We start from the raw sequence: 22,529 nt of genomic DNA, 5'->3' as shown, positions 1-22,529 counted from the left end.
AGGACCCCCAGATTCCCAGATACCCAGGAAAGGGACCTCAGACACAGACCCCACACAGGGGCCCCTGGACCCACTAGGGACCTTATGGGCAGCATTTAGAGACAGGACACCACCTAGACTGAGGTAGAATCCACAAAGCCAGGACTAAGATTCTTTCCCGGATGCCCCCTGAGTGGGATCGATGGGAGTAATTTTTATTCTTGGGTGGGGGTGGGGGGACAGGGGCAATTATCTTCTTCAGGTCCTGCCTAGCCTGAGAACTATGCCAGTTCATGGTCATGATCCTACCAACCATTCATCTTCCTCTCTTCCTGTTGCTGGTGATGGACATGGGGGGCACTATGCCCAGTGCCTGGGCACCTCCCCGAGGCTGCTATGTGGCAGAGGAAGCTGGTGAGCGTACATTCCGTTGTAGCCAGGCTGGCCTGGTTGCTGTGCCTCAAGGTATCCCAAATGATACCCGTAAACTCTACCTAGATGCCAATAGGCTGGCATCTGTGCCTGCTGGTGCCTTCCAGCATCTTCCTGCCCTGGCTGAGCTAGACCTGTCAAATAATGTCCTCATCCGCCTCTCTGATGCTGCCTTCCAGGGTCTAGGAAATACCCTGAGATACCTGGATCTCTCTGCCAATCAGCTGACATCTGTGCCTGCTGAGGCCTTTAGGGAATTACAGATCCAAGTGAACCTGTCTGCCAATCCATGGCGTTGTGACTGTGCCCTTCAGGAGGTGCTGAGATGGGTGAGGTTGGCACCAGGTACCGGGGCAGGCATCATCTGTGGACCAAGTGCCCGGCCAGAGCTGGTGGGACAGGAGTTTCTGTCCCTGATAGAGGAGGCAGAAATGTGTGGGCCGGGGAGAGGTGGGGCACGGCGAGGCACAGATGCTGCCCTGCTGGTCACCATGGGAGGCTGGCTGGCACTTGTGGTAGCCTATCTTGCTCACTATGTACGGAGGAATCAGGAAGAGGCCCGTCGCCCACCCAAACTGGCCCCTACCCTGCCAGCCCGCTCTGAGGATTCATCCATGCTCAGCACTGTTATTTGATACTCCCATCATTCCCTGCCCTATCACTCCTGAACATCTTCTCATCTACTGTTTCTGTGGCCACCTTATCCCATCCTCTCCACCGTAGACCTCTTACAGCCCTAATGCTGCTGCTCCATCTCCCTCTGTCTCTCACATCTCTACTATTTATTTATTTATTTATTTATTTGTTTGTTTGTTTGTTTGTTTATTTATTTTTTAAACCCTTACCTTCCATCTTGGAATCAATATTCCAAGGCAGAAGAGCAATAAGTAATGAGGGTTAAGTGACTTGCCCAGGGTCACACAGCTGGGAAGTGTCTGAGGTCTCATTTTGAACCCAGGACCTCCTGTCTCTAGACCTGGCTCTCAATCCACTGAGCCACCCAGCCGCCCCCATATCTCTACTATTTAAACTTCTTCTCTGTCCCCTCTTGGTCAACTCTTCCTTCCTTAATTATTTCCTTTGTGCCCTCTGTCTCAGCCTTTCTCCTCTCACAGTTTGCTATACATTAATCACCCCTATCCCAGTCTCATGTCTCAAGGTTTTCCCTTCTTTAGTTCACCTTTTCTCCTCCTCCAGCCAGCCCGTATCTAACCATGTTCCCCTGCAGAATCCCCACTTCTCTGTCTTAGCTCTTATACACAGGGCCTCTCCCCTCAGTGTGACCTTCTTGTTGAATGAGAAATCCCACTGTGCTTCAGACTGGGAGAAGGAGGTAGAGGTAGGGGAAGATGAGGGCATGTGGTCTGATAAGCGTCCCCTCATCCCCATCCCTCGTGGATCAGAAAACGTTCAATAAAGATACAGTTTATAGCTTCTCAAACACCTTGCCCATAATTCCTTGCTAGGTAGGGCGGGTAGGCTTGGCTTCCAGTCTCCCAGGTAACTTCACCTCCACCCCTGGGGCCTCCATGCTGGACTTGGTCCCTGTCTCCTCCTTCCCTCCTACCCTCTAGCTCCTGACACCAGAGTATATTTGAGCAGGGACACAGGAAACCTGAACTGAGCTGTGAATTAGTCATGATATACTAGAGGATCTTGGGGGATGGGAAATGAGAAGGTATGGCTACATATTGGTCAGTAGGATGAGATTGGCAATTGGCATTATGTTTTTTCTGCCTACCGCCTCACATCATCCTTTTAGCAACCTGGGTCCATCCAGTCTCCCCATTACCAAGGAGAAGAGAGGAGGCATCAGAGAAAGGACCAACATTCTTTATCTTCCCCCACAGGAAGTTAAGGGGGGGGGGAGGGAGTTGGTCCCTGAATTGAAATCTGCTTAGATTTTAGCAGAAGTTTCAGGAAGATCATAAGCAGATTTGGCTGCCAATGAGCCGAGATGACCCTTGCAGCATGTTGGGGACATTTCAGGATGCTAATTCCTTTCCCTCTGCACCCATAAAGGTTACAAGCCCCAAATTGTCCCTAAGAGAGAAAGGGCTGTCTCTGGGTGGCATGTAAGTGTCAATAACAGAAACTGGAGATAAGGACCATCTTCTCAGTGTCTCCACCCTACTTAGAATGCAGACCCATGGGTAGAGTCAAGGAGTGGGAGTGTAAAATCTGGTTCCTCCCTTCATTTCCCTTTCCTATCACTTAATTTCTACCCACTCTCATCCATACCTGATCCTTCTGATGTCTCCTCCTACATTTCTCTTTTTTTGCCTTTCTACTCTCCCAAAAAAAAAAATCATACTCAATATTTTAGTTGAATGGGCTCTGTATTTATAACTCTTAAGCTCTCCTGATGTCTTCTAAACTGTTTTTCCTAAGAAGGGATTGAAATCTTTTTTTCTCCCCTTCCCCTTTCCCTGGGAAATAGCAGAAATCTAATGACCTATTCCTCACATAAATGCCAGAGCTCTGGCATTCTCTCAGCTTACAAACTAACAGCACCCATGACCCGCTACTTTGTCCCTAATAAGCCTTTCAAGGAGAAAGGACATGATTTTTTTTTCATGGGAACTTTTTGGGCCAAATGTCCCCTTCCATCATCCCCTACTCTATGGGAACCACAGTCAAATATATCATTGCTCCTTCCAGTTGCCTTCCCTCTGCATTCCCCAGGGGCAGGCTGGAACAAGTTGTGATGACTTCTGGGAAGTGGACTGTGTGGGGACATAAGGGTGGGGACAGGTGGGGCGCACCTATCTCTCCATTAACACGGACACCAAGAGGCCCATTTGATGTGGCCATTGTACCAGAGTGGCATCCAAAAACAGTCTGTCAGAGGTGAGCCTCAAACCTACAGAGAGAAGTATCCCCTCCAGCCTGAAGTCATACCCTGAAGTCACTTGGGCACTTCTAATTCTGCAAAGGTGAGTGGGGAAGAGACAAGAGATCCAGCAAATGAGAAGGCATCACCCTGAGGGCTCCTTGGGTCTAAGAGAACCAATATTTAGCATAGACTTTAAGGGATGGTGGGGGTGGGGAGTCATATTCCTCTTGTTCACATTGTTCTGTTTTCTCTCTACCTCCCCTTCTCTTCTATAAGTTTATTAGAGATGCAGGGAATGGGGAGAGGGGCAAAGGAATGGGAGAGTCCAGTCAGAGAGATGGGATGTGGGGAAATATATGGGAAGAGTCATCTGTTCTCTTTGCTTATTTCTCTTTGGGTCTCTGGGCTAAGAGGTGTGGGGTGCAGGAGCTAGGAAAGTGAGAATCACAAACAATACTGCCAGCTAAGTCAGAAAAGCCAGGCAAAGCTGTCTGCTCTATGCCCCCAAGGGCAGGGGGTAAGTAAGAACTCTCTCAAAGTGGGGCAAGGAGGATAGAGTCAGAAGACGTGGAAGAATTTGACCTGTGGTGAGAATAAGGTATCAACAGTGGGTTGAGATCCTTGATGGTATCCAGCAGTGAAAGGGAAACACCAAGTGCTTTGCCATCCAGGATGTGCCCATCCACCTGTAGGGAGGTTCTCTCACAAAGGCTAGGAGAAAGGATCTAGGTCAAGACTGAAGAGAAAGGGGGCGGCCAAGTCAAGGCTAAGATAGTCTGTTCTTCCTTCATTCCATCCATGACAGGTAGTAGGAAGCATGGCTCCTGTGTTTCGAGATACCACCCAGGCCTTGGTAAGGCAACTGGACCCTACAGGGGAGCTGATTCCCCTGGGCAGTATCATTGATGTTTCCCGCTTCAGACCCTTCTGCCTGGTGAGGAGGAAGAGGAAGGGTACACTCTTCTGGGGAGCCCAATATGTCAAGACAGACCTCTCTCTCAGAGATGTGCTGGAGGCTGGAACTAAGCTACCAGGTAGAGTCATCCATTATTATAACTTCCCCCTTCACGTGCATGCACACACACATGCATACCTTCCAGGATCAGAAACACAGCACTTGTGCACAGGACCCTGAAGATACACTAGCTACATATGCTAGTTTTTATATTCTTGGAAAGGGGTGGGAGGAGGAGGAAAACTCATCAATCAATTTATTCAATCACCTACCTCCTCTTGGTCTTGGAGAAAAGCCCTGATATGGTATGGAGGGGGCGCTGGATCGGCTCATTGTACCGGCTTTGGGACTCACAAGGCATCCCTAAAAGAGGCAGACTTGCCTGTGATGGTAAAAACAATAAGCTTTTTATTGCAAGCACATTTTAAGTTATAAAGATACAGATTGGAGAGCTGACCTTAGAGTCAGAAAGACTTGGGTTCAAATCCCACCTCCTACACATACTGGCTATATGAACCAGAGAAGGCCACCAACTCTCCATGCTCTAGGAAACTCTCTGAGACTGAGCTCCAGAGAAGATGCTAACCTAGATTGGGGGCAGGTGTTTTCTCAAGAGGGATTTTTCCTAGCCAGTGAAATTGCAGATCTGGTCCCAGGCATTTGAACTTACAAAGGAAGGTATAGTGCCTAACCCAAGGTCATGAGGGAGAGAAAAGGAGGGAAGGACAAAGGATGCACCTGGGTATCAGTCACTAGAGGGACCAAATTTGGCCTCCAGTGCTTTGCTCATGAGACCATGGCAGGAGGAAGCAGGGGCTGATGCTAACTGCAAGAGGATGTCCAACTGGAGTTGGCCTGCCCAAGTCAGGTCAAGCTTCCTCACTGCTGCTCCTGATGTGGGGACATATGGGTTCCACTCTTCACATATTGGTGTAACTCAGTAACCCAGAGAAAGAAGGACCAAAGGTTTTTTGTTGTTGTTTTGTTTGTTTGTTTGTTTTTAGGAAGGAAGTGTCTCATTTAATATATTTGATTGGCTGCCTGTTTTTGAAGTCAATCAGGAAGATACCAGGGATTGGCTCTTGATGCCTTTTCAATGTGTGGGTTTGGATGTTTCTAGCATGTTTACATTACTGATAAGCAAGAGGGCAGGTGGAAGGGAGAGTGGAGTCACTAAGGGAGAAGTGGTGGAGGATCCATCAGAGGCAATCTCACCCAGTGGCACCCAGGTCTTATGGAGGTCTGTGAGGGAAAAAAGACTACTAAAAGATACAGAGAAAGAAGGAATAAGACATAGCTCCAAGACACTGACTTGGAGCATTATAGTATCTAGACGTGAATATGAATTAAGTGAATATTAAGTAGCAATCAGGTACAGAGAAAAGGAATAAACAACAGTAGTGGGATGGATCTCCAACTACCAGGATCTTGGGAACCAATGGTACAATTGCATCCTTAGGGAAGGAAAGGAAGGAGGAAAACAGGGAGGGAGGAAGGAAGAAATGAACAAAGGAAGGAAGGAAGGAAGGAAGGAAGGAAGGAAGGAAGGAAGGAAGGAAGGAAGGAAGGAGAGAGGGAGGAGAGAAGGGAATAAGGGAATGAGGGTAGGGGGAAGAAAGGAAGAAATGAGGAGAGAGAGAAGAAAGGATGAAAAGAAAGGAAAGAAGACAGAGGAAGGGAGAAGAAAAGGGAAGAAGGGAGGAAGGAGGAAAAGGAGGAGAAAAGGAGAGGAGGGAAGGAGGAAGGAAGGATGGATGGGAGGAAAAAAAGGAGAGGAAGAAGGAGAGAGAAAGGAAGAAAGAAATGATAAAGAAAGGTAAGAAAGAAAACAAGCTTTTATTAAGTACCCACTAGATACCAGGCACTGTGCTAATGTTTTACTAATATTATTTCATTTGATCCTCACAAAAATCCTTGGGAAGTAGATGCTATTATTATCCCCATTTTACAAATAAGGAAACTGAGATAGGCAGCAGTTAACTGTCTTGCTCAAAATCATAGGACTCCTAAATGCCTGAGGTAGGATTTGAACTCAGGTATGCCTGACTCTAGGTCCAACATTCTATCCACTATCCTATCTAACTGCCTAACTGACTGGAGAATGGCCAAGAGACTGTGTTCTAAGGGATATAATATATTCTGACTCTGACCATCCGCACCATGTCAACACTGTCTTACCTCTCTCCCACTCTCAACCAGCAGTAGGCAGCCAAAGGGACACATCCTGGGGACACAGATACCAATTTCCCAATATTCATCCCCAAAGGGAGGATATAAAGCACAACATCTTCAAAGCACCCTTTCACCTGGCTCCTCCTTCTCTCTATCTTTGCCCATTTCCCCAACCCTGAAAAATACTATACCTGATCTCCCCAAGCATATAACAGCAGTGTTCCTGGTGACTCTACTTCAAGAACACTTGTTATAAGGACCCTAGCATGGAGCCTTTACCATGAAACAAGAGCCTCTCTCCTCATACTTCATCAGGGTCTTTCCTCCCCACGCCCTTATTCTCTGCACCCCTCTCTCCCAACTTTATTGATGTCTTTCCCTTACCACTCTTTTTTGGTAGAAGTAGTGTGGTTCAATAGGAAAAGCTGTAGCTTTAGATTCAGAGGTCCTGTATTCAAATCCTTCCTCATTCACTTATAAACTGTGTGACCTTAAGGAAGACACTATACTTTTGGCCTCAGTTTCTTCATCTTTAAAATGACAGAGTTGGAATAGAACCACTAAGGATTCTTCTAGTTCCAACTCTGCAGTCCTGTCTGAGGTTTAGAATGTCCCTTTCCCTCCCTATTTTTCTCCCACTGAAGTCCAGTTTCTGCAGCTGGTTCCAGTGCATGACTAAATTTTTTCATAGTGTAAAGGATCATCAAAATGCAAATTATATATTGTTAACACTTAAAACCTGTCTATATGTAATTCACTCTCCATTGGCCTCAGCTATAAAACACAGCCATGGATGGCTTCTCAGCTTTTTGGCTAAGATCAAGTGTAAAATACAGCCATGGGCTAGTAAGAAAGCAAAAGGAAGCCTTCTAAGTGCCTTTATTCAAAGCCCATTGATTCTTATTTTAGACACTAAGCCAAAGAAAATTATGAGAGGGGCCATTATTGATAAGTTCATTAAGATAAGGAGAGGTATTAGGTTTCAACCTGTGACTTTACTGGTACAGGAAATCCCTAGGTAAAGAAAATTCCTCTATCAATGGAGGCTGACATCCTCTCTTATATTTATAGTCTGAGAGAGTTATCTAGAGCTCTAAGAGGTTAAGTGACTTGCCCAGAATCACATAGACATAATATGTAAGAGGCAGAACTTGAACCCAGGAAACAGTGAGGAAAAGTGATGGCTGGCATCCTGAGCTAAAAAAGGAAAAGAAAATTCGTACAAAGGAGGCACAAAAACTCAGAAAGCTGTCTGGGACCATTTAGAATGGGTTTATACATCTTAAGATATCACTCAAACTACAGTACCATGTTGGTTAAATTGTATTCAGTACACTGTATTTTAAAAGCCTGAGAAATGCAGAATACGTTATTTTATTTTTATCAATTACATGTAATAACAATTTCCCACCTAAGTTTTCCCAAGTTATGTAATCCAAATTGTCTCCCTCCCTTCTTCCCTCTCACCTCCCAGAGTTGGCAAGCAATTCAATATGGGCAAGCAATTCAACATGTATCATCACGCAAAACACATTTCCATATTATTAATTTTTATAAGTGAATAATCTTATAAAACCAAAACCCCAAACTATATACCCAAATAAACAAGTGAAAAGTCATATGCTTTCATATAATTCCTATTCTAAAAATTCTTTCTCTGACGGTGAATAGCATTCTTTTTCATAAGTCCCTCAGAATTGTGCTGGATCATTGTATTGCTGCTAGTAGCAAAGTCTATCACATTTGATCATTCCATTATATTGCTGTTACTACATACAATATTTTCCTGGTTCTGCTTATTTCACTCTGCATCTGTCAATGAAGGTCTTTCCAGCTCTTTCTGAAATCATCTGGTTCATCATTCCCTACAGCACAATAGTATTCCATCACCTATTCATTTACCATTATTTGTTCAGCTATTCCCCAACTGATGGACATACCTTCAATTTCCAATTCTTTGTCAACAGTTATATTTTTGTATGAACAGGTCCTTTCCCACTTTTAAAAATCTTTTTGGGATAAAGACCTAGTAGTAGTATTACTAGATCAAAGGGCATGCATTATTTTATAGCCCTTAGGGTATAATTCCAAATTGCCTTCCCATATGATTGGATCTGTTCACAACTCCATCAGCAATGCATTAGTGTCCCAATTTGGCCACATCCCCTCCAACATTTACCATTTTCCTTTACTGACATATTGGCCAGTTTGATAGGTGTGAGGTGGTGCCTCAGAATTGCTTTAATTTGCGTTTCTCTAATCAAGAGGGATTTAGAACATTTTTTCATATGCTTATTGATAGCTTTGATTTCTTCATCTGAAAATTGCCTATTCATATCCTTTTGACCATTTGTCAATTCAGGAACGACTTGTATTCTCATAAATTTGACTTAGTTCTTTATATATTTGAGAAATGAAACCTTTATCAGAGAAATTTGTTATAAACATTTTCCCCCAGTTTCTTGTTTCTCTTCTAATCTTGGTTACATTGGTTTTGTTTGTGCAAACTGTTTTTAATTTAATATAGATTTGATAGGTAAACTATTCTATGTTTCCCTAATAAGTAAATTATTAAACCCTTTACATCTAAATCATATGCCTGTTTTGACCTTATCTTGGTATATAGGGTATGAGATATTGATCTACACCTAATTTTTGCTATGTTGTTTTCCAGTTTCCAGTTTTCCTAGCAGTTTTTGTCAAATAGTGAGTTCTTATCCCAAAAGCTGGGGTCTTTGGGTTCATAAACACTAAATTGCTGATGTCATTTACCCTAATCTCTTCCATTGGTCCACCCTTCTATTTCTTAACCAGTATCAGATTGTTTTGATGATCACTGCTTTATAGTACAGTTTAAGATCTAGTGCTTCTGGGACTCCATCCTTCATGTTTTTTTTTTCATTAGTCTGCTTGATATTCTCGATCTTTTGTTCTTCCAGATGAATTTTTAAATTATTTTTTCTAGTTCTATAAAATAGTTTTTTGGTGGTTTGATTGGAATGGCACTACACAAGTAAATTAACTTAGGCAGGATTGTCAGTTTTATTATATTAGCTTGACCTACCCATGAACATTGTACATAATTTTAAAGGTGGTTCAGTGGATAAAATGCCAGACCTAGAGTCAGGAAGACTTATCTTTCTGAGTTCAAATATGGCCTCAGACTTTTTCTAGCTGCATGACCTTGTGTACTTCACTTAACCCTGTTAGCCTCAGTTGCTTCACCTGACAAATGAACCAGAGAAGGAAATCACTAACTACTCTAGTATTCTTGCCAAAAAAACTCCAAATGAGGTCAAGAAGAGTCAGACATGACAAAAAATGACTGAACAACAACCATGATCCTAAATGGCTTAAAATAGTCTCTATTTTTCTTTAAAATAAAATAAAATATATAAAGATAAACCATCATTTTCCAGAAACCTCAGCTCTCCAGAAGACCTCCTCTCTGTTCAACAAATATTTATTAAATAACTCCTCTCAAAAGACAGTCCCCGTCCAAACTCTTCTCAGTTCCAAGAATACAGAATCCTAGATGGATAGAGAGGAGGAGGAATAACTGCAAAATGTTTATTAAGCACTCAGTATTGCAAAGTCCTTTGCTCTGGACTTGGGACACAAAATAATAGTTACTGGGGGGAAGGAAAGGAATGGGGAAAGCATTTGTATAGCCCCAACTAAAGGTCAGCTACTATGCTAAGTGATTTGCAAATATCTCATTTGATCTTCACAACAGCCCAGATGCTCTTACTATTCTTAGTTTACATTTGAGGAAATTGAGGCAAAGAGAGGTTAAGTGACTTGCCTATTGTCACACAGATAGTAAATGTCCAAGTCTGCCTAATTAAATACAATAATAAATTGTACTCATATTAAATACAATAAATGTCTGCTAACTAAAAAAAAAAAAAGACAGTCCCCGTCCTCAAGGAGCTTACAATTTAATGAGGTCACAAGCTAAATATATATAGGATGAATAGGAAAGAGTTAATTGGGGAAAAACAGTGGAATTAAGCAAGACTAGGAAAGGCATTCTGTGGAAGGTTGGATTTTAGATAGGTCTTAAAAGAAGCCAAAGAGGTCAGCCGATGAAGTAGAGAAGGGAGAACTGCCCAGGCACTGGGGACAGCCAGAGAAAATGCCTGAAGTCCAGATGAGGCAGGGACAGAATACATGTAAACACAAATATAACACAAGGTAGAGAATGATCAAAGCAAATGAAAAGTTCAGGCAAATTATTGTAGGGAAATTTGAGGAAGAAGTGAGCACATTTTCAGTTTTCAGCTGAGAGAGAGATTAATCCCTAAAGACTTCATGGGAAAACTAACAATTGAGCTGAGATCAGAAGGGGAAAACCATTTTATCAAGGAAAGATAAAGACAAAGTATGTCCCAGTCATGGAGTCTTAGTTACCTGAGGAAATGCATGGAGGCAGGAGATGGTATCATAATCAGGTCCTGGCTGGAAGGAGAGTTTAGAAAATGGAATAATTAAAGAATAGTGAAAGGAACGAGGTTAGAAGAGTAGGTTGGAGCCACATTGTGAAGGAAGTTAAAGGCCAAATCATGGATCTAAGATAGGAGAGGACCTCAGGGCTTATTGGATCCAACTCCCTAATTTTGTGGAAATGATGAGGAAATTGAGACCTCATGAGGTTAAGTGCTTTGCCCAAGGTTACATGGTGTCAGAGACAAGTATGAATCAAGGTGGAGCCGGTCAAAGTTGAAGACAGATCTATATGCTTCACCAAGGAGCCACTACACAAAAAGGTTAAGAAGAATTACCCTTCAGGGCTATAATGCTTCTGAGTAGTCTAACCTGCTTCCAATCTGGAGAGAATGATTCTATTTGGGAAGGATCAGGAGCCATTCTTATTTGGGTCTTCTGTCTAGCTCCAGCTGATTTGTTAGCTAAATACCTGGCAGTGGCCTTAGGAATCTTGCTTTCTGGTTATCCCTTATGTGCCCTTGGGCTTTGAAGTCAGGTTGTTCAAATTCTCTACCTCCAGTTTGACCCCCTCCGAATTTTTTTCTCTCCTAGTTCCTTTGTCTTTGGTCTTAGGCTCTGTTGATAGGTTACACGGTACCTGGTCATAGTAAACATTGAATAAATCCTTGATGACTAACTGCATCCCTTGCCCCTGCATTTTAGATATAAGCAGGCTTAGTTGAATTCATTGAACATTTATTAAACATATAAACTGTGCAAGCCACATAATACTCTATTTATTAGATAGATTTTTATTGATTTCTTTCCATATATCTAAATTTACCCTTCCCTTCTCCCTTCTTAAAAGCCACCCATTATCACAAAGAATCAGATTCATTATTCTGGTCATTCTGTCCCCTTTAGCCATTTCTAACACCTTTACCTAAAAAATCGTTGCCTTTTTACACTTCTATCCCTTGGCATCATCAAGCTGTTAGGAAATATTCCTATTATACTCTTTTTACTCATGAGGAATTTTTTTGGAGCTAGAGTTGAAAAGACCCTTAGAGATTATCTTCTTCAATTATTTTCATTTTATATGTTAAATATTTTATTGATCCTCTGATATTTTTCTTTTTTACTTATTTGTTTTTTAAAACCCTTACCTTCCTTCTTGGAATCAATATTGGTGCCAAGGCAGAAGAGCAGTAAGGGCTAGGTAATAGGGGTTAAGTTAACTTGTCTAGGACCACACAGCTAGGAAGTGTCTGAGGTCAGATTTGAACCCAGGACCTCCTGTCTCTGGGCCTGACTCTCAATCCACTGAGTCACTTAGCTGCTCCCTGCCCCTAATCTTTTTTAAAATGTCATTGTCAATTCCTACCAATTATCTCCAGCTCCCATTCCACCCACTGATGGAACACTTTCTTATAAAAATCAATCAAGTCAACACTGGTCATGCCTAAAAATGTCATAGAGTGCCAAGATTGAAGTCAGGGAAGCGCCTCTTCCTGAGTAGATATCTGGCCTCAGATACTTACTAGCTAGCTGTGTTACCCTGGGCAAGTTACTTAACCCAGTTTTCCAAGGTTTCTTATCTGTCAAATGACCTGGAAAAGGAAATGGCAAACCACTCCAATATCTTTGCCAAGGAAACCTCAACCGAGTTCCGGGAAAGTTGGACACAACTGAACAACAACAACAAAATGTATGTTCCCCCTCGAGTCCACCACCAAGAGGCAGATGACATACTTCACCATTAATCTTCTGAAGTGCAATCTCCATTTTATTGAGGGAGGGAATGAGGTCAAGAGAAGGGAATAATTTAATGATAGGCACAAAGGTGTAGAGCCAGGATTTAAACAAAGGTCTCACTCCAAATCGTGTGCCCTTTCTACCACATTATAACATAAGACAATTGCCATATTCTTGGGAAATTCCCATTGTCTTAGAACATTTAAAATGTCCACACTTAAACCTTCATCTAGGTCTGGAGAAAACCTCTTGATTCATGCTCACTTTAGAGGAGGGAGAAAGGGGCATTTGTTACTTGGAGGAAATCCATGTAATTGTTTTGGAAGAGGTGGGTTGGGAGCAGAGTAACAAGATGAGCTCTGGTGTCTCTCTGGCAGTACCAAAAAAAGACACAAAGATCAAGATTCAAGGAAACGGTGAAGGGACAATGCAGGCTGGAGTGAAGACCACAGCCATCGGGATCCCTGTGAATATCAGCGTCTCTGCTGGTGGCTCCCATAACAACTGCCTGGAGATTCAGAAGCTCAGCATCGTGGATGAGCTGGAGTCCTTAAAGAAGTGGTGAGGCCCAGGTTGGGAAGGGATGACTGTAGAACTGATGATAAAAGCTGGCATAGGAATTTCTCTAATGGGCTCCAGCCCTACCCTCTTTCTGCAAGCACAGGCTTGCAAAGGCACAGAGACACCCTGGTACTCACAAAGTCATAAAGACATAAATTTTTAAATTACTTCAAAAACACACATAGACACAAGCATTTATGGACACATAAAAATATTTCAATATACTCAATATTCAGGCACTCAGACCCCATATAGGCTCCTGTGAATAATTAAGAGGAACTAGCATTTATGGAACACTTTAAGAATTGCAAAGCACTTCATGTTACCTTTTTTTTAGATTTTATTTAATTAGTTAATTTAAAATATTTTCCCATGGTTACAAGATTCATGTTCTGTCCCCCCCTCCCCCCAATCCTCTCCTATAGCTGATGCACAATTCCACTGGGTTTTACATGTGTCATTGATCAAGACTTATTTTCATATCATTAATATTTGCACTAGAGTGATCATTTAGAGTCTACAACCCCAATCATACCCCCATCGGCACATCACATATGTTATCTTGTTTGATCCTCACAACTCCTGGGAGGCAAGTTCTGGGATCATCTCTTATTTATACTTGATGAAACTGAGGAAGAAAGGGGTTCGATGATTTGGCTACAGAGGGTCTGAGGCAGAATTCAAATTCAGGTCTTCCTAACCACAAGTCCCTCATCTTCATTGTATTACTTAGCTGCCAATATAGTGGACTCAGAGACACATAGACATTTCAACCAAATAAGGTGAGTCAAGGTAGGTCCCAGCTCCTATGGCAATCACTGCCTGGAATTTCCCTCTATAGTGTCTGGAGCCCAGGAGTGATGAGGTGGGGGTAGGCCCAGAGTAGAAGAGCCACGTTGTAGAAGGGGCACTTAGGAAGAGAAGCTACTGTCCATGTGAAAGACCCAGAGCCTAATAAAAATCACAATTCTTTTTCTTCCAGGAAATTGAAGAAGCCAGAGCCATCCTTCCTGAAGAAGCTTCGGGAGCGAGGGGAGAATCTGTATATGGTGACTGAGGCAGTGGAAACGCTGAAGGATGCCAAACTGGAGAAGGGGAGGAAGGGTGGCGCCGGCATTTCTATCCCTCTCCTCACAGCCATGGGGCTCAAGGTTGGAGTTCTGACACTTCTGGCCCTTCATGGAGCTCACCCACCCAGTCCCTTACACTGGGAAACCAAAGGCTATCATCACACAAAGATACATTATTTACTTCAGGCCCTTTCCCTCTAAGAATACAGTCCATTAGCTTTCTCCACTTGAATCTGCACAGTCCTATGACCCTTCTCACTCTTTTCTTAATATTACTACTAATTTACAAATTACTCCTAATTACTTCCTGATATAATTCCAGCATAGGGCACTGGCCAACAGCTTCTGTTATAAAGATTTCCCCCTATTTGTTGCTTCCCTTCTAGTTTTGATTGCATTGATTTTGTTTGTACAAAACCTTTTTAATTTAATGTAATCAAAATTATTCATTTTACATTGTGTAATATTCTCTGTCTCTTGCTCAGTCTTAAATTCTTTCCTTCCCCATAGATCTGACAGGTGTACTATTCTATGTTCTCCTAACTTACTTAGTTTTCTTCTTTATATTTTCAGCAGCTTCTGAAGGAAAAGAGAGTATAGGCCTTCAAAACATTTTGAGGATTAGGGTCTGAAGAGTTTCAGAAGAAATCTGAAGACAGCATGAAGTGGAAACTAACTTAAAATGAAGGGAAAGAAAACTGTAGTGTCAAAGAAAAAGCGTAAAATTCAGTTAATTTTTTTAATGAAAAAGTGTAAAACTCAGTTAAATTTTTTAAATTGAAAATAAATTCTGAATATATTAAAAAATAAATTTAGAGGGCATCTAGATGGCTCAGGTCAGGGTTGGAGAAAGGAGGTCCTGGGTTTAAATCTGGCCTCAGATACTTCCTTGGAACTAATAACTAGTATCACTTATCACATCTAAGATGGTAAAGGTTTAAAAAATAAATAAATGAATTCAGACTTGAAGTGACCTTCCAGACTTCAAAACTTGTGTTAATAGCTTATATGCCACTGAGAATTTAGGTCATGTATCCCATTTTCTTTAATAAAACTTTTTGAAAATTCAAAGATATTTTATTTTCAGAATTACACATAAAACAATTTTGTACATATGGTTTCCAAAATTTAATAAGAGTTTTTAAAAAATAAACATAACATGTGGTTTACTCAGTGCTTAATTGGAAGTCTTCATTTTTGGACTTTGAAGATGGGAAAGGTGTTAGTATTTGTGTGGATCAAACTAAACTGAACCCCATTTTCATAACTACTCTCATTTAGTTTCCTGTTACAGAAGTAAAAATAAAGAGCCTTTGAAGTTTCTGAAGAAAGAAAGAAAGAAAGAAAGAAAGAAAGAAAGAAAGAAAGAAAGAAAGAAAGAAAGAAAGAAAGAAAGAAAGAAAGAAAGAAAGAAAGAAAGAAAGAAAGAAAGAAAGAAAGAAAGAAAGAAAGAAAGAAAGAAGGAAGGAAGGAAGGAAGGAAGGAAGGAAGGAAGGAAGGAAGGAAGGAAGGAAGGAAGGAAGGAAGGAAGGAAGGAAGGAAGGAAGGAAGGAAGGAAGGAAGGAAGGAAGGAAGGAAGGAAGGAAGGAAGAACTTGGACATGACCCATCAATTAAATAACAAGAGGCTCTCTCCCCTCTGCTTTATCCTTCACTCCAATTTTCTTCGCAACCTTCTTCATTGATTTCCTAACTCCCTCGATTATCTAAACCTGGCTCCCTCAGCCTAGACAAGGGGAGAAGGGAGGGAGAAGTCAATTTCTTACTTCTCTTCTGGGTGGTGGATTTTGCAGCGAAAGCAGAAGCAAAGTCAGAGATATACAGTTAAGAAAGATACAGAGAGATGATGGTAATTAGTCCCTCTCCCACATCCATCACTTTCAAACTGTGTGACCTAAGATGAGTCAGAGGTGAGATTTGAACCCAGGTCCTTCTGATTCTAAATCCAGCATTCAATCCATTATAAAACCATAATAATGTATTTGTGTTTAAATATAAATTATGAACATGATTATGACCCCTTCCTCTTTCTTTCTCTCTTTCTCCATGTGGATCTCCCGGTTTCCTCCAGGGTTCCTTTAGCTTCAACACCACCATCCATGTCTCTCTGGGTTCTGTCCTGGCCTTCCGACTAAAGCAGCTTGTCATTGGAGAAAAAAATTGGGGTATGTTCCAGTGAATGGAGGATGGGGAAAGAGGGAAACAAAACTACCTCCATGTTGTGTCATTGAACCTATTTGATTAATTGATTGATCAGTGATCATTGATTTATCATTAATCAGTGCTCAGGAGACCATTCTCCTCCTGGATTTCCATGCTGGCCCTTTTCTTCCCAATACCACAGAGAGGCCATAGCCCAAAGCTTCTTTGAGACATTTCTTTTTCCCACTCCTGGACTGCCTGACTTCCCTGGAACAGGTCCTCAGCTCCCCTTTTCCTTCTCTTAAGCATGCCAAGTCTCCTTGCTTTCTTTGGTGGGTTCCTAGACACAGCAAGGAATCAGTGCTAACTCCTGCCTTCCCTTTCTCTATCAACTGCAGACATCTCCCATCTCAAGGATAAAAAGCAGAAAACCTTCCTCTCCTCTGATGGTGAGTGCAGCCAAGTGGCTCTTCTCTATCTTTTCCCATAATCTGGTGAGGCTAGAGAAGAAGCAGAGAAAATCCTGGTGGGGGAGAATTTGGATAGCTCCCAGGCTTTGGAAGTGGGAAAAAGCTGGGGTGTAGGTGCTATGAGCTAATGATGGGAGAAGGAGGAAGGTGATGAGATCAACTTCATATAAATGCACAGGGGTGGGAAGGGGTGGAAGTGAGGGCAGTAAGGGCAGTGAGGAGGGTACTGGCATTCTTCTGCATAAACTTCTCTTGTCCCCAAGCCTCCTTCCTAGGGAAGAGGTATAGAGGTTAAATTAGCATCTGCATTATTCATCACTACTGTCTATTTCTCTGTGTCTGTTTTAACTGGAGTATCTTTGACTTTGCTTCTGCCTCCTTTGCAGGATCCACAACCCAGAGAAGTAAGGACCTGATTGCTCCCTTCTTTTCTCTCACCAGCTCCTTTTGAGGGAGCCAGGATTAGACAGTGAGGGAGGTAGAAAGCCAATGAAGAAACACTAGAGTTGCCTTCTCTCAGAGATCCCCCCGCCCTGGCCCCCGAGTCCTGAAGCTTCACTCCAAGAGAAGGAAGTGGGGTCCTACTCCATTACTGTCCAAACAGTTCCTTTAGAATTGGAGTCTTTAAAAAATAAAGTCAAGCAGGGGGCAGCCAAGTGGCTTGGCTGGTGCAGTAGCCAGAACTAGAGATTGAAAGTTCGGATTTTCAATCTAACCTCAGAAACTTCTTAGGTATGTAATTTTGGTCAAGTTATTTAAACCCAATCATCAAGCCCCTACTAGTTTCTGCCTTGGAATCCATTCTAAGACAGAAAGTTTAAGAAATTAAAAAAGGAAAGGAAAGGAAAGGAAAGGAAAGGAAAGGAAAGGAAAGGAAAGGAAAGGAAAGGAAAGGAAAGGAAAGGAAAGGAAAGGAAAGGAAAGGAAAGGAAAGGAAAGGAAAGGAAAGGAAAGGAAAGGAAAGGAAAGGAAAGGAAAGGAAAGGAAAGGAAAGGAAAGGAAAGGAAAGGAAAGGAAAGGAAAGGAAAGGAAAGGAAAGGAAAGGAAAAGAGAAAAGAATAAGAGTCTTAAAGGGCAGAGTGGGAGGGGGAAGGGGAAAGCAAAGGAGGAAAGAGAAAAGTGAGGAGGGGAGATAAGAGAGAAGGAGAAGGAGAGAGAAGAGAGAGTGGTGGGCATGAGAAACAGTAGGAAAGCACCAAGGAGCCAAGGGACTGAAATGGGAGACAGATTCCAGGGCAGAAAGGAGGGACTGGACAACCAGATGTGTAAGGAAAGCTCCTGTCTCAATGAATGCTAGAGGGAATGTGGGACTCCAAGATCCTGGTCCCAGTCATTGTGTTTCTAAAGCAGGGCAGTGGCCGGAGTCATCCTCCAAAGAACACAGGGGATTCAAGGCACTTCAGGCTGAGGTGGAAGCAGAGATCTCCATTTTGAAGAATCTGACCCTGGAAAGACGGGAGATTCTGTTGGATGCCCTCCTGGGGCTTCTGGGCCAGTCTAAAGCCCTACAAGAGCTGGAGGACATGGTAGAGTGGGAGGAATAGCATTCCCCCTCTTTCCCCTATCCTAGGAATGTCCCACTGAGTGCTCCTGTCAAGACTTAAATCCCACCTGTTTCAGGAGACCTTCCCAGTGCACCCCACTGCTAGTACCTCTCCTCTGATATCACCTCTCATTCAACCTTTCTATATTGTGGATGTACATCATTATTTTATCTTGGCTCCCCCATCAGAATGTGAGTTCCTTGGAGAAAGGGACCCTCAGCACAGTGCCTAGCACATAGCAAGTACTTAATAATGTTTGTATATCTCCTTCCCAGATGAACCGAGCTTTGGACCTTGAAGAGCCAGTGATACAAGGATTCCTAGGGGGCCCTGGGGATACTATCCTAGCCAAGCTGCAGGACATCTCAGGCAAACTCAACCCTTCCTGGGCAGGGAGCATTCTCTACCTGTTGGGAGCACTCCAGGGTAAGGAAAGTATGGAGCTAAGGGTGGGTCTCATTGGCACATTTCCATGATGCCTGTGTCTGAACTGTGTTTGGTAGCTCATGACATTGCTCCTCCCTCTCACTCTGCAAAAGGTCAAATGTTCCAACCTTCATCTCTTTGTCCTCCAAAGAAAGAAGACTGCCCAGTCCATCTGCCCTGAATGACATTAAGGGGGATTGGACAATGTATGGTCTTGATTCCTGCACATGTCTCAATTATTAGCACAGAACCAGTCCCTTCTCCAAGACCACTTAACATATCTAATTACCAAGAACCAGCCCATTGGGCCATCAATGAACCTTAACCTCTGAGAGAATTTGTTTTTCATATATATTAGGGAGAATTACTGTGTATTCCTTTATCTGGGATCTGGGTCAGAGATACCATATAATCTACTGTTTTTTTGAGGGGTTTTTGTCCTTGGGAATCCCAGATAGAATTCCATTTTAACAGAATTTGATTAATAAATGAAGAAAAGAATTCTTCCTGTGTATGTGACCTGTCCACCTTTAGGGATGAGGAGTGGATAAGTTGATGGACCACCTCTTAATTACCCATCACCAATTAAAGATGACTTGGGATGGTCAAGGGAGGGCCTGAAACCCTGACACCAGAAGTCCTACTTTTCCCTGACACCCCCATATGAAACCATGAGTTAGGGAACTGTCTACCCCAGCCATGTGAAGACTTTTCCTGGCAGAAAGGGCAGGTGAGAATAATTTGTTCCAAAGGCCAAGGAATCACTGTGGAATGCTCAAAGCTTGGTTAGACAAAGAACACACCAAGGTCACCCACTGCATCTTTGGCCGTTTCCAGTTCTCTTGACTTTTGCCTTCCCCCTGCATTCAATGACTAGAAAAGAGTGAGGCTGGCCACTTGTGCAATTCTGTGTCCCTTAAATCAATTTGGGCTCCAGTAAGAAAACAGCAGCAGTGATATCATTTTTGGTCTTCTTCAGTTGTGAATGGCAACAACCAATCAACCTAAAACTGACTTACTGGTTCTCTCAGGCTCTGCCCTCTTTTTCTCATCCTTCTCTTTTTTTTCCTGATCTTAGAGCTGAGTGAGGAACAACAGCAACTTCTGGCAATGGCTGTGGAGAAGAGGATCCTCTTCCAACAGCTGGAGCTGGTAAAGGAGGACTAGGGATATAGGAGGGGATGGGGCTGGCCTACTGAGGACAGGGTCCAAGGACCAGAAAAAAAGGATCAAGTTTGGGAGCTCAAAGAGGCCTAGGACATCAATAGAGTCCATTATAAAACTTCCCAAAGAGGCAGCCTACTGTGGCCAAGGTCCAGCCCCTCATTAGTGACTGAGATAGATTGTCTGACACCCATTCTACTCTACCACATTACCAGAGGTCTGGGGAATGAGGGAGAAGGAGAACAGTTCTGGATTGGGATTTAGATGTATTAGACAATCTCTAAAGCAGATAATTGGGGGTTGGATATCTGGGGGACACATTCTACTCCTCACTCTTTAACCACCAGATGGAGACCATCCTGGATCAGAATTTCCTTCGAGCTGAAGCAGGGCCATTCCGTCTCCATTGTGAGCTCCTCCAGAGTTTTCAAGGAGAAGAGCTGACTGTGACCCAGGCCCTGATAGGTCTCTGTGGCCTTGACCTACAGGGTGATGGTCCCCTCTTTGCCTGGGACCCTGATGCCCTGCCTCCCCTCTGTGCCCTATATGCTGCCCTCTCTGTTTTTCAAGGACTATCTAGAATCCCTTGGATTGGCAGCCCCTTCACCCGACGCCATACCACTCTGGCCCACCCAGTGATGGGAAAAGCAGAGTGGAGTTCTGGGGCTCACCTTGGAGGGATAGGGAAAACAGAATGGGACTTGGGGAATAACTGGGGGAAAGAGCGACTCCGCTCCCCATCCCCCAGGTCAGAGCTCTCCCTTGATGTGGGAAAGCTCCACCTGGGGTCCAGTTTGCTGGGGAAGGGCTTTGGGGACCTGGCTTCCTTGGAGGGTATGAAAGTCAGGGCCTCTAAAGAGTCTGAGAGTTTTTCTACAGTTAGCCAAGAGGTGGAAGAGAATGTGAGCTCCCACACCAACTTGCTCAGTAAGGGGCTTGGTAGAACCGGAATGTTCCAGGGTAGAGGTAGCTCCTCAGTGTTTGATCTAGATGATGACAAAGGCTTCTTCAGCCATTCAAGTCTGCTAATGAAGGGGGGTGAGAGCCCAGAGTTTGCAGCAATGAAGACTGAGACCATGAGATTGGCTGCTGAGTTTGATCTCCAATCCCAGTCTCTACTGGCTGACCACCATCTGCTGAGTCAAAGGTTTGGGGGCAGCTTAGGTCCCAAAACTCATTTTGGGATGGGGGGAGGAACCTCAAAATTCTTCTAGGGACTAAGATGGGCATTTAGGAATAAGGAATCTGGGAATAACTATTCAAGCAAGAAATTATAGTGGGAAGTTCAAGGAATAATTTTGGATCAGAGACCTGGAGGGAGTTGAGAATAGGGGAAGCCTCTTCGTTCCCTGAAAACTCCAAGTTTCTCAAAGAAAGCATCAACGTCACACAAATCCCAAGGAGATCTCCATATCTAAATACCTCCTGCAAGGACCAGTCCAGTCATCAAGTCAGTCCATATGCATTTATGAAGCATCTGCTGTGTTCCAGGCACTGTGGGAAGCCCTAGGAAAAGAAAGGCAAAAGGTAGTCCCTGGACTCAGAGTTTACAATCCACCGGGAGAGACAATATGCAAAGGACTAGAAACACACCCAGCCCTAATCATAACCATAATCTTCTCCCTAGATTTGAATAAGAGAAGGTCTCTCTGAAATGCCATATTCCCCCAATACTTCTCCTCCTCCCAGGGAGGATACCCTGGTGTACCCTGCAAGTGGAAATCATCCTTTGTCTCTCCAGATAGATGTCCAAGTGTCCAATAGTTATTTTTCTGGGTCCCACTGCTGCCACCTGCTGGATATTCGCCTTTCTCTTGGGTCAGTGCTGCCAACCTTTCCTTTGCTTTTCCTCTTAGTTTCTATCTTTCTCCCTTTGCTTCTTGTGAGGGAGATGAAATAATATTTAAAAAAAAGAAAGAGAGAGCAACTATTAAAAATAAAAGAACAAGCAGTTGGGTGATCTTCGTCCAAGTGATTTTTTTTTAATTCATCTCTATTACAGATGAGGGTGGGAAGTGGACACTCGAGGGTCCCTAGCCTGTCTCTTTTAGCTTTTGGTTTTCCTACCATTCTCCAACCCAAAGCCCCATCCAAGGTTGGACACTGGTCATTCAGTGCAATGACTGAGTCTTGAACTGCCACCAGAGGGAGCTGCAGAGGCCAGACAGACTTCCCAGGAGCCTAGGACTCATAAAATGGTCCAGACCTTCCAGGGGCTTCCCAGCTGTCTCCCTAACTCTGAAGAGGACTCATCCTAAGCATCTTGGGGCATTGGGTCTAAGACTTTCAGGGTCTCAGACTTTTAGTCACCCTCATCCTGCCTGTAGAACGCAGTCACTGGAACAAAGCAGAAGAGTTCTCCTGTGAAGTCTTAACCTTAATTTCTATTCTTGTTAATGCTGGGAAATACACAGCTAGTAATCATAACTCTGAACGTGAATGAAATGAACTCACCCATAAAATGCAAGCAAATAGCAGAATGGATCAGAATCTAAAACCCTACCATATGCTTTCTACAAGAAACACACATGAGGAATGTAGATACGCATAGGGTGAAAGTAAGAGGATGGAGCCAAATCTATTGGGCATCAACTGA

General features: G+C 43.2%; 2 protein-coding genes across 3 annotated transcripts; both read left to right on the top strand.

The window, feature by feature from the left end:
• Nucleotides 1–224: 224 nt before the first annotated feature.
• On the top strand, nucleotides 225–2,931 carry LRRC3C (leucine rich repeat containing 3C). The gene has a single exon (XM_007482293.3). The coding sequence runs from the start codon at nucleotides 273–275 to the stop codon at nucleotides 1,044–1,046; it is 774 nt and encodes a 257-aa protein (XP_007482355.1). The 5' UTR covers nucleotides 225–272; the 3' UTR covers nucleotides 1,047–2,931.
• A 134-nt stretch (nucleotides 2,932–3,065) lies between these two features.
• Nucleotides 3,066–21,889, top strand: LOC103100274 (gasdermin-A-like). 2 transcript variants are annotated; one of them, XM_007482292.3, is made up of 11 exons: nucleotides 3,066–3,347; nucleotides 4,053–4,281; nucleotides 12,935–13,118; nucleotides 14,101–14,269; nucleotides 16,259–16,352; nucleotides 16,728–16,778; nucleotides 17,186–17,203; nucleotides 18,150–18,325; nucleotides 18,619–18,769; nucleotides 19,848–19,921; nucleotides 20,281–21,889. In XM_007482292.3, the coding sequence occupies exons 2-11, from the start codon at nucleotides 4,065–4,067 to the stop codon at nucleotides 21,145–21,147; spliced, it is 2,001 nt and encodes a 666-aa protein (XP_007482354.2). In that variant the 5' UTR covers nucleotides 3,066–3,347; nucleotides 4,053–4,064; the 3' UTR covers nucleotides 21,148–21,889. The 2 variants fall into 2 exon arrangements, with proteins under 2 accessions (XP_007482354.2, XP_007482353.2); XM_007482291.3 differs by having other exon boundaries at nucleotides 3,075–3,347; nucleotides 18,147–18,325.
• The last annotated feature ends 640 nt before the right edge of the window (nucleotides 21,890–22,529 follow it).

The sequence above is a fragment of the Monodelphis domestica genome, chromosome 2, assembly GCF_027887165.1.
Source record: "Monodelphis domestica isolate mMonDom1 chromosome 2, mMonDom1.pri, whole genome shotgun sequence".
NCBI classification, from domain to species: Eukaryota; Metazoa; Chordata; class Mammalia; order Didelphimorphia; family Didelphidae; genus Monodelphis; species Monodelphis domestica.
This window is presented reverse-complemented; position numbering and strand designations above follow the sequence as displayed.

Coding starts and splice junctions, on each gene's coding strand:
- LRRC3C (XM_007482293.3), top strand. CDS start 273: ATGGTCATGATCCTACCAACCATTCATCTTCCTCTCTTCCTGTTGCTG.
- LOC103100274 (XM_007482291.3), top strand. CDS start 4,065: ATGGCTCCTGTGTTTCGAGATACCACCCAGGCCTTGGTAAGGCAACTG. Junction 13,119..14,100: donor CTGGAGTCCTTAAAGAAGTG/GTGAGGCCCAGG, acceptor TTTTTCTTCCAG/GAAATTGAAGAAGCCAGAGC. Junction 16,353..16,727: donor CATTGGAGAAAAAAATTGGG/GTATGTTCCAGT, acceptor TATCAACTGCAG/ACATCTCCCATCTCAAGGAT.